Genomic DNA, 12183 nt, shown 5'->3' on the forward strand with positions numbered 1-12183 from the left:
CGGGACAGGGTAATAGTGGCCGTTAAAATCGGAGTTTATCGGATAAATCCGAATTGTCAAAAATTTTACCAGCGAGTGTTTATCGTACCTTTCGGATTTATCAGAAAACACGGAGTCCTAGAGCCTATATATTCAAGCTGCCATGAGCGGATGATTATTAATAATATTTTGTTCAACTTTTACGAATAGTACAGAAACTTGTACGTTTAATGAACAAATAGTACACAGTATACAGTATAAAGAGCGCAATTTTTTTATATACGTATAGTATAGATGACTGCGTGTATTGCATTGTGTGTTGCGTTGATATTGACACCATATGTGTTCTTGTACTTCCAGTTTCGCAGGCAGTAACTATGGTGCCATAGCATAACGCATTGGAGTGGACAGCTCCCAATGGAGGCGCAAGGCTTTCCAGTCTCTTTCATCTCTTTATATCTCTCATTCTCGTGCGGGCAGTTATGTCTCGTTGTCGTTAATTTGGATGGTTTTATTTATTCTTTCTCCAATCAGTAACAGTAATCTTGGAATCAGACGATGTCGAAGAAGAAAGTCTGCGTAGTGGGCGCTGGGTCGAGCGGCCTGGCGTGCGCCCGCCAGATGCTCGACTACGGCTTCAACGTGGTGCTGTACGAGCGGTCCGCAGATATCGGAGGTGTCTGGTCGTACCACGACGATGACGTCGAAGGACAGCCGTCGGTCATGCGCACCACCGTCACCAACACCAGCAAAGAGATGAGCGCATTCAGGTATCATCATCATCATCATCGTCATTGTCAGTCTTTTTTCATATAGAGTTAGTACATATTGCCATGTTTTCTTAATGTCCACTACCGGACGAAGGCTCCCTTCTCAGCGGTCTCCAGTTACCCCTGTTATGCACCAGCTGGCTCTATCCTATATGCGGGCATTCGCGAAATTCGCAAAAGAACTGTATGCTTTGGCATTCGTATCCTTCGGCATAAGAATTACTTTTCTACTTGTGAAACATTTCGAAGAAATATCTGGCAGCCTAGGTTACTCTAGTGCTTCTTCTTAGTGTCTCTCCAATTTGGTTCATTAGGCCAATAGCGCTGTCTGAAGGAGTATATTGCGTAACGAGAAAGGTCTTAAGAAACCGAATATGCAGCTTATGGACCCTCGCTTTTGCTGCAGAGTCAATGGTGCGAAGGGTCAATAATTTTGCTTCTCGTAATGCGCAAGATCACAACAGCAGAGTCGCGAGTATAGACACTACAACCTTCGTATTTTGCCGCAAACACTCGTTTGTGAAAATGTGCGATAGGAATATCAGTGGTACGCAGTACACGGGACAATCTACCAAAGTGTATGAAAGGCTGTGAAAATCATGACTCAGAAGGACGTCGCTCAGATCGTGGGCATAAATACACAAATTGTAGTGACATCCCAGATTCTCTCCCCGACCCCAATTTTCTTCTAAAGGAATAATCCAGCAGAATATGGAGCCCTGCCCTTACCGGTATATATAGTGATCTCAAGTAATTCAGAAACAAATGAGCCGGAAAATAGCTCAAGCATCTCGCCCGGCTTTTTCTACAAATGGCAGAGCTGGACCGCTCTACCACCAGAGCTATATACGCCCTACACTATAGTCACTGCTGGCGGCCCCCATAAAACACGTCTAAGCGTCCATACAGATGGACTAAGCACAACGAACTGGTTCCCAGCTGGACTCTAACAGCGACGACTCGGACTAGGAGTCACTCAGAAATAAAGTTTCTCTCCCTTTGATTTCATTTATTTGCAGCCAAGCGGTGGGTGGATATATATATTCACGACGACCCGCGTCGACTAAAATAAAGAAAACTAAACTGTCTTACTACACTGCGCATCATCCAAGATCACCCCAGAAGAGGTCACTCGGGATTGTATGGGCTCCGGCTCACCACGGCATACCGGGAGACGAGGCAAGCTAACACCATAGCTCGAGAACTGACTCACCGAGTGGGCGCCGAGAGCAACGCAACCGAACCCGAGTGCATGTAGTCCTTGACCTCTTACAATGACATCACCCTGCACGATAGACTATCTCTACAATCATTACACCCCCCCCCCTACACGCACGCGCAGACGCGCACACGCACACACACACACACACACACACACACACACACACACACACACACACACACACACACACACACACACACACACACACACACACACACACACACACACACACACACACACACACACACACACACACACACACACACACACACACACACACACACACACACACACACACACACACAACACACACACACACACACACACACACACACACACACACACACACACACACACACACACACACACACACACACACACACGCAAATCCCTACCTAGAGAGCAAGAACGACGTTTACGCGCGCTCCAGGCCAGTTCGTTTCCTCATCCTTCCCAGCTCCATCTATTCTATCCTAACCAACATTCCCCGCGTTGCCACTTTTGTGAGAAGCCCGTGATGCTCAGACACAAGGTAGGTGGATGCGATCAGTCTCCACTTACTCCCCCAACCTCCATCTTTCCACAAGCAAGCTTTGGGAGAGAGACTTGGCGAGCTCCGGTCCGGAAGACCAGATTCGGCTAGTCGAAAGGGCTATTAATGCCGCCCGAGTTCAAGGCATCCTGGACTGAGGTCGCCATCCTTAATCATCAACACCAAACCCATCTGTTGGTCATTCAATAGACCTTTATTCTCTCTCACCGCGCGAATTTCCCGGCCCGCAGTGACTATCCACCGCCGAAGGATCTCCCCAACTACATGCACCACACCAAAATGATGGGCTACTTCCGGAGCTACGCTGACCACTTCGGGGTGACCAAGCACGTTAGGACGAGACACGACGTAGTGCAGGTGACGCCAGCCACCGACTACGAGAAGACGGGCCGCTGGGACGTGCTCGTCAGAGACCTGAAAGCGAACACCGACCGCATGGAGACGTACGACGCCGTGGCCGTGTGCGTGGGCCACCACGTGTACCCGAACGTGCCTCACTTCAGGGGGCAGGAAAAGTTCCGCGGCCGGATCGTGCACACGCACAGCCTCAAGAACGCCGACAAGTTTCGGGACCGCCGGGTAGCCGTGATTGGCATCGGTAATTCGGCACTCGACGCCGTCGTCGAAGCCAGTTACGTTGCCCTCGAGGTAAGCATGACGTAACAGCTTCATCGCGAATGCATTAAGTTAGTTCCTTGTAATGGTGACGACAAGCACAGATCATTGCGTTTTGTGCGCGTGCATGGTCACACGCACAAAACGCAATGATCTGTCCATGAGGTCTCCGTATTAACTAAATCAGCTTACAGGTTTAAAGCGTTCATGCAGGTCAGTCACGTGGTGCCGCGAATCACGCTGCGCTTGAGGTAAGCGTGACGTAAAAGTTTGGTCAGCTCTGTGCGGAGCCATTTCGCTAATTCGCCACACCATGGCCGGAATTTGCAATGATTCTTGTTCAATACTCTTCCTTTTGGCGCTTCTTTCGAGGGCAGGCCAACCAGGATAGGTGATTGATAAGAAATGAATGGAATCGAGCGAAAGGAACGCTTATACCAGCCCAATTCTGGCTCCTGTCAAATTCTTCCGCGTTTTCAAGTTCTGTCATGCTGGTATTTTGAGTCAGTCAGAGAGGGCGTAATGAGACAGTCAGCGCTGACCAGAGGGCGAATGTGACAATATATGGCAATATTTTTTACTTTTGCATAATAGCACCCCTGACGGACCGTTGCGTAAGCGTGTGTCTGTGCAATTATACATCAGCTGGCTGAGTCCGAAGTCTCATGAAATTTTCGAAGAGTAAATAACATTCATGGGCAAGTACGTATGCACATATCCTCGTAGGCAAAATAACAGTCAATACAACCACCCTCTCCATTCAACGTGGTGCGACGATGAAAACATGGCTTTTACAAATGTTGTAGCCTGCTGAAATTTGTTGCAAACATGTTGGACACAGCTTGTCACTCTATCCAACATGCGAGATTGTACCCGGCCCCCTCCGGCTGTTTAAGTAACGAATTCCTCGCAGACGTATCTGTCCACGAGGACAGGATCCTGGGTGTTCAAACGCGTCGGCCCCAACGGCATGCCCACCGACATGTTCTTTAATAGGCGGCTCAAATGCTACCTAATGCGAGCCTTGCCAAAGTCATTGGCCAACGACTACGTGGAGAACATCTTGAACGGGTACTTCAATCACGAGGTGTATGGACTCAAGCCCAAGCACCGCTACAACGCGCAACATCCGACCACCAACGACGCGTTGCCGAACGTCATCCTCAGCGGACAGGTTCGCGTCAAGAAGGACATTGTAGAGTTCACCGAAGACGGTGTTCTCTTCGAAGGAGATGACAAGGTGAGTCGAGGTACGACTTCGATGTTTGTATAAAATGCTTCTCATGCAACCTGGTAAATTTCTCTATTCCTTATTTTGTCAAAAGCAACTCTATTTTGTTGCATTGATTGTACAAAAGCATCCGCGTCACTGCTGGAGCGATGACGGGAAATTGGATTTTTGCAGCTTTACGCTGTCCACCGCGTGGTAGAGGAGCGCGCGAACTCAACAACAGTGTCCAATAGCTCTCTTTTTTTTTTTTTTTTTTTTTTGAGCCCACATCTTCACCTCCTATTCCTCGAGGAAACTTTCTCTGTTATGTGTGTCATATGTATGCGAAAATCAAGTTTCGAGTTAAAACATATTGTCTAAAAGCTAGGAGTCGACTTATAATCGGCAACAGTGGAGGTTGACTAACAATCTTGAAATCACTTGAAGACCGCAGGAGCCTCAAAACGTCCTCTATTTGACGGCACGGGTGACGAGGCTATCTGTGAGGACAAAGTTGCTTACGAAGCGGCTAATGGTGATGTGCTGTAAAGTTAAGGTGATGGTGTTGCTTGTGACAGTGCGCTGGGATTCCACCGAGCAATAGACAACGAAAGTTCTTTATTGAAAATATTTATATCGGATCTTCTAAATTCCTAAAAACCTTTCCTAATTCCATGTGATCCTTCGTCAACCAAACCAATGTGGCGAGTATATTTCTGAGTAGTAGACAAGTCCGTCTCTGACAGTATGCAGTTTCTCGATGCGGGTTTTCAACAAGATAGCGGTTTTGTCTACCATTTATATATGCAGAATGTTGACGCTTCCTGTACGTAGAATAATGCTTATAGGAGGGGAAGGAGGACTAAAATTATGTGTGATGCAACAGAAGAGACGTGGAAAAAAGAAACTTACGTCAACACATGATATATATATATATATATATATATATATATATATATATATATATATACGTTTAAACTCGTGTACTCTGAATACGGTAACTTACAATAAAAGTGCGCATTTTCGAAATTTGATATACATGTACAAAGCAGTTATATTTCCTTGAAACAAGTGCTAATAAGTTTAAATTACCATTTCAATTCTGGCCATGTGACATTAGCATATTTGTACACCATTATTGAAGTTTAATGTAACAATTGATGATGAGTCTAATGTACAGTTGCTCAAGAAGTTTGTTTACAGACTTCAGAATTGGGGAGTGGTTGAGTATTCGAAATGTATTCATTAGCCATTATACAAAGACTCACCAGTTTAACCCGTTGCATGGCATTACCACGAACGACGCCCTGAAATGCACTTATTGTAAACATTTTAGTGTGCCAGAGTGAATAAGGCTTTGTGAAGGACTGGCACAATAAACACTGATTTAAGGAACACTTTGGGAAACCACAAAGTTCGAATTTGGTGCTATAACCTCCTCACTCCTACGAAGTGCAATGAGCTTTGACTGGCTTGGATTCTGAAACTGAAATCTGTGCACCAGGCTGATCTACACGGAAAGCAATAATTCCAGTTCAAGAAACTGTTCGCTAGCTGATTCAGGACGAGAGCTGTAGAGATATTGCTGAATCAAGATCATATCTGAACAAGACAGCATAAGAAAATTGCACTGCCTTCACTGAACACCCAGTCTAGCTGCAAGATTTGCTTTACATAAAATGAAACATCAGATTTTACATCCAAATGGCTGAAGATAAATTTATTGAAACACTAATGGCACACAGTTCCCGTGTTAGTGAATGTGTCGCTAACAACATTAGCTGGATATACGCACAGGATAAAGCTAGATATTCACACTGTGTAAAACGAGGTAATATATAATAGAGCCTTAAGGCAATTCTTCTAAACATTGTGTGCTCAGTAAAATGAATAAATAATAACTCGAATATTTGCTGTCCAGATGAGCTGAACGTATAGAATATTTGTCAGTAGATGCGGAGTAGATGTGAGTAGACAGCTTTGTGGAATACGCTACACGTGAAACACATTAGTCAGGATAAAATTTTGAACATTGAGCTTTCCAGTTTCAATAATGTTCACATCTTTATGCTTTGGTTGTAAAAGCAGGTGGCTCGTGAAGCGCATGGCACTGAGCGCACATTTACCCAATATCTTCGTCCATGGGTTGACCCCAAAATCGCATAACAATCTGTAGGCCAAGTATCTATATAAACACCGCATTAATTGCGCTAGAACGCTACAACCCTTTTATTTATACCACCTAGTAACATTTATTACTGACATTATTATTACTATTACTCACAAAAAGAGATTCAGCTGCGCACGCAAAATTAGTTATTCCAAAATTCGAATGAAAGTTAGAAGCCGATTAGAATGAAAGAACTGAAGATAAAGCAAAATTGTAGTAAAACATACATCGTGAAAATACTGCTTGCTCAGATGAATCAATGTCAGATCTCGAGTCGCACTGTAACAATTACAAATTTGTATACTGAGCGCAGCATGATCGAAACTAAGATTGAGAGCAGAAATATTATATTAGTGCATACACGTGTTTCATAAATAAATAATTTAGGAAAGACTTCACGAAAATATTGTATTTTTACTACTCTATGTCCCTATGAAAAGCTAAACAATATCTTGCTTACTCTATGGTATATACCTTTTTGCAAGAGCCTTTATATTCACAAAATTCACTAGCACTTCTGCATACATGTCTTTCAGAAATGTAATGAGTCGCAGTTAACATACATCATTGATAATTTCCTGGGTCAAACATAGCATTTTTAATACTCCGAGTTTAGCAAATATCACATCAGGCATACAGCCACACAAGGTCACAGTAATAAGAACACTGTCACAGCAATAAGAATACACAATCGAACACTCATGCGTGTACACTATTTTGCATAAGAAATTTACTTTCTAAGGATTTTCCCCAGCAATAATGCATAAGAATACTCAAAGTATTTGATGTAGCAGACGAATCTTTCGTTGGTGACTGATGACATTTTGTGGCACTGCCAGCAACATGTCGGCAAAATAAATGGAACTCATTCAGATTCACTCAAAAAAATTTTTTTTGCTTAACGTTCACACTGATTTAGTCTCACCAAAATTCTGCTCAGCCATGTTGACTCAGACTCACACTCACAGAAATTCTATTCAGCCGGGCTCACTCGGATTCAGCCTCATTGAAGTTCTATTCAACCGGGCAGACTCGGACTCACTGGACCAATATAGGACTCAGGCAGGTCAACTTGGCCTGGCTATCAAGCGCTCAGGCTTTCTCGTAAATTCAGCACATGAAATATTGAACGACCTTCACACGAAACTAATACATGGTACGTGCAGAAGGACTAGAAATGCGAAAGCATTTGTGAAAAAGTATGCGCAAGTCTTACACTTACAAGAAAGATCACAATACATTATAAGAAACAAAGAACGATGAAGCGCGATCTTGGCAGTGCTGAAAGTATTTCGCTAAAGGATAAAATGTGCTACATGGGTCTTTAGTTAATATCGAATTTCTTATTCGTGTGTTGGTGCATGCGTGAGCGCACATGCGCAAGCGCTTTTGCTTGAGCGGCGCACGCTTGTATTTTTGGCAGCTCAACATAAAGTTCGCTCCTTTTTTCTGGCGCCTTACGCTCTGAATTACCGCCTCAAAAACAAAAGTGGACGCTGCTAAACCTGTGCACAAAGAAACCTTCACTTATTCAAGGTAACTTAATTCTTAACTACGATTCGCGATATCACCGCAGATGGTCTGGCTCACTGTCTTGTTTCTTTAGTTGTTGGACACCGCGCTAGGCGCTGAGAATTTTGTAAGTATTGGTCGGTCCACATAATCATCAGTAGTTTTGTCATGTCGTACATATCCTGATAGCTATCCATTCAAAGAAGCGACCACGACGACACCACGACCATAAGCAAGCCATGCATGTCATGCCACGTCATTCAGTTAGATGTCGTGCATATACTGATATACATCTATAGTTAAACAAATGACCACGATGGCATAACGGCCACGAACACAAGCCTAGTGGCCATGCCATTCATGTCATATCATGCATACATGCCACATGTTATGTGATGAAATACATCACATGTATCCGGATCACTCCGGGAACAGTCGGGGTCGTCCTGGTGCTGTCGAGGTTGTTGTGTTCGGGTCCGATGTCGGTCTAAATTAAAATATACTTAATTTTATTATGCTGAGCAGAAAATAAAATAGTGCGTACTACTCATCTTGGCCTGTGTGCCCTTTACCTTGTTTTAAAAAATATGAATTTCTTATTAGAAAAATATGTTTGCCAAGATCTATCATTTCTTGGCATTAGTTGCGTAACCAACGCCGATCAGACAAAGCATGAACCTGTGGAGATGCGATTAAAGTTCCCTCTACTTGAGATGACATCATCTCATGGCTACCTCCGGTATTTCAGGCGACTCCGCTAGACGACGTTATTCTGGCCACGGGTTACCAGATCAAGTTTCCTTTCCTGCCAAAGGACGTGGTCTCCGTAGTGGACAACCATGTGCATCTGTACAAGTACGTCTTCCCGCCCCAGTTGAAGCATCCAAGCCTGGCTATCATCGGACTCATCCAGCCCCTCGGCGCCATATTCCCAGCAAATGAGATGCAGGTGAGTACGTCCATCTGAGACATTACAAAGTTTGGTCATAGCGTTTAGAGGAGGCGCCCTGCCTACCGGAACATCGCAATGCGTCAAGGGAGCAACGGCTATTACGACATTTTGTGACACGGTGGTCATGAGTAGAACCATAGCTTCCTACCATAATTACAGTAGAAAACTCTCGTGTTGCTCTCTCAATGAGCTGCAAGCATACCGGTTTTAGCCAGCGTGGGAATCGTGGCTATATAGTGCATAAATTTTCCTAAACTCCGTCCTTACGGCTTCAACAGGCTTTGCGACTTTGTACAAATGTATTATTTTCAACAAAATATTGCCTACTAAGCGTAACAATTAATTCAAAATGCTTATGCATATGCGCCGAGTCTTATTTCTGCGTTTGGAAGTATATCTTCAAAATTTGGGGCAACAAAAGTGGATAAATCCTAGCACAAAAAAAAAGTTACAAGAGCGTATCAAGCCACAAGCATGAAAATCAGACAAATCCATGTGTCAAACATAGTTCTCATGGTATGTAAACGACCGCGGAACCAGAGTTGCTACTGGAAATTTTGGTAGGAACCTCTTTGAGCATCGTGCCCTGAAATTTCATGATCCTGCTCTACAAGAAGTGTCGCGTCACGTGTCGAATCAGTCTGATGCGCAAAAAAGAGCCTGTTTTTTTTTTTTCTTCGACTTAGTTCGGTATGTAAATAACATATATTTTTTGTTTTCGAATAAACGTAACGCGCCACGTGCCGCAAGTTCAAATATGTAAAAATTTTACGTGTAACTGATGGCGAAAATGATTTGTAACGTTGTGATTTAGGTGCAAGACGACCGCGTACTGTGTATTGGGTGCACGTTAAATAACCGTTTTACGTGCCAAACCCACGATTTGATTATGAGGCACGCCGTATAGCGCGGGACTCCGGATTAATTCTGACCACCAGGGGACCACTGACGTGGCCTCACACCACGGATCGCGGGTGTTTTTTGCAATTCCCACCATCGAAATGCGGCCGCCTCGGCCGGGATTTTATCCCGCCACTTCGTGTTTAGCAGCGCAACACCATAGCTGCTACGCCATCGTGGCGGGTCAGCGGTAATGAATTTCAACCAGTAATTATACGTTTTAATGTTAATTCCGTGGTTTTACGTGCCAGAACCACGATATGATCATGAGGCACGCCGCAGTGAGAGACTATAGACGGATTAATTTGCACCACTTGGGAATATTTCATGTGCTTCTATTAACTCCACCGTAATGATCAATTACCGAGCGTATGTACTAATGACATTATACGTCCACAATATGAATACAATGTTTGTAGATCGAGAGCATCTTAAGACGTCACTTTCATACCCTTCCGACGCGCTACCTTTTGCGTAGCTCTTCCGCATTTAACAGAAACAACTGTACGCGACATGCTTTCAAACGTACTCAGCAAACTTCCCCCTCAGTTTTGTCAGCACGTTCGGTTTTGTCAGCACGCTCAGTTTGTTGCACGCTCAGCCCTGTACTTTTTTGGATTCGCCAGCGGAAAGCGCGTTCAGATCACAGCACAGGCGCACATGTGACCGCGAGCAGACCGAAACGACCGAATCTGTATATGATGATACGCCAATGATGCCGCGCCATTGCAACATTTGTTCTCATCTTATCTACCCTTCAGCGTCTTCAGTGAGAGTAGGGTTGACTAATATCATTTGCCTCACTTGCATATGCTCAGAGCCGCTGGGTGGCCGACATGCTCTTCGAGAAGCGTTCGCTCCCCTCGGAGCTTGCCATGTTAGAGGACATCCGCAAGAAGCGGGACTCCATGCAGCGTCGCTACGTCGCATCGCCGCGCTACAACATGCAGGTGGACTGGATCAACTACATGGACGAACTGGCCAGCCAGATCGGGGCCCGACCCAACATCCTCAAGTACTTCTTCACGGACAACGAGCTCTTCCGCGCGCTACTCGGACCCTGCGTGCCGTACCAGTTCCGGCTCGAAGGTCCGCACCCGTGGTCCGGGTGCAGCGGCAGGCCATCCTCGACTCGGGCTACAGGGTGATGTACCCGCTCAACGACCGATGCGCCTCCTTCGAGAGAAAGAACAAGGGCCAGTCGGCATTCCTCTACCTGTTCCTGTTCTTCTTAGTGCTGGCTGTTGCATACATTCTTTCCGGACTACGGTAACATTCCTAATAACTTCGACTGTCCTTGTTCATCTCCTCCCTAAGGACTCGAAACACAAAGGATGTTTCGTGATGCCCATTGACGTGCGTGTCCTAGAAACGGGTGCCAGAAGCAGGTGATTTCCTCTGTTCCGTGCTGATGTGTTCCAACGGACGAACAAGGCACGCCTTGCACAATAAACTCAACATACGGGCTAGTCATGTATACAGTGCAGTTGAGCTGACTGTTTACCGTTGCATTTATGTTACTGCGTATATTACACATCGTTTTGTTGAAAATAAAGTGGTTATACTGTTTCGAACTGACTCTTGCCTTCAATTTATAAAGTGTTTCTTGTTTAAACATGTTCTCCTGACTATGCGTCTAGAAGAATTAATTGTTGGTCAAGCTGGTCTTGTATTGCTGATAAGAAAAATTGGCGAAACAAAAAGACAATCTATTTGTCTTCTCTTCCTGTGTACGTTATTGACTATTCGTTGCGCTAATTTTGCTCATCAGCAATGCGTTCCCTAGCCATACTTCCGATATGACGATAAATAATAGCCGTGGTCAGGTAATGTGTACTTTGATTCCCCTCTTACCGCGATCACGACTTGTTTCCTACTGGGACCACTATTCAGTGATTTATCCGCGTTACCTCTAAACTACCTCTACGGTATCGACCGTTCACACCGACATGGGGTACGCACGTCAGTGACTGACATTGATCATCCATCCTCTGGCCGAAGTGACAATCGGAAACATACATCGTAAGCATGTACAAAGCCAAAAATCACAGTTACGGTTATTAGGTCCACACCAGGCGCATTCGTAGAATGCCGCAGGCAAAGTACTCACGGCATGAAATGCACCCTCTTGCTTCGAATTTAGCCTTTTCTCTGGAACTTGTAAGTACTACACCATTTAGCTGCATGCCTCCATCTTTGATTTGCCTCGGATTTGACAGATATACCGATCTCGACAGGCTCCGAGCACGCGTGCACTTTTTGTGTAGCTCTAAACCTTTCCCCCTGCACTCAATGCAACA

At 44.8% G+C, this 12183-nt stretch overlaps 2 protein-coding genes and 1 pseudogene across 6 annotated transcripts in view; 2 read left to right on the top strand and 1 right to left on the bottom strand.

The window, feature by feature from the left end:
• Positions 1-12183, bottom strand: part of LOC119449908 (zinc finger protein 143) — a 312907-nt gene that overhangs the window by 128790 nt on the left and 171934 nt on the right. The window lies entirely within an intron of this gene.
• Positions 1-12183, top strand: part of LOC119449901 (flavin-containing monooxygenase 5-like) — a 144649-nt gene that overhangs the window by 89028 nt on the left and 43438 nt on the right. Inside the window, exon 8 of one of the 5 annotated variants that reach the window (XM_049665506.1) lies at positions 11272-11355. The exons of the other annotated variants lie outside the window; for them this stretch is intronic. Within the exon in view, the coding sequence (XP_049521463.1) occupies positions 11272-11275 (4 nt within the window). The 3' untranslated portion in view covers positions 11276-11355. Of the gene's footprint in view, positions 1-11271; positions 11356-12183 lie in introns of those variants that run through there. 5 annotated transcript variants of the gene reach the window in all.
• LOC119449905 (flavin-containing monooxygenase 5-like) lies at positions 515-11282 on the top strand (annotated as a pseudogene).

The sequence above is a fragment of the Dermacentor silvarum genome, chromosome 4, assembly GCF_013339745.2.
Source record: "Dermacentor silvarum isolate Dsil-2018 chromosome 4, BIME_Dsil_1.4, whole genome shotgun sequence".
Classification (NCBI taxonomy): Eukaryota; Metazoa; Arthropoda; class Arachnida; order Ixodida; family Ixodidae; genus Dermacentor; species Dermacentor silvarum.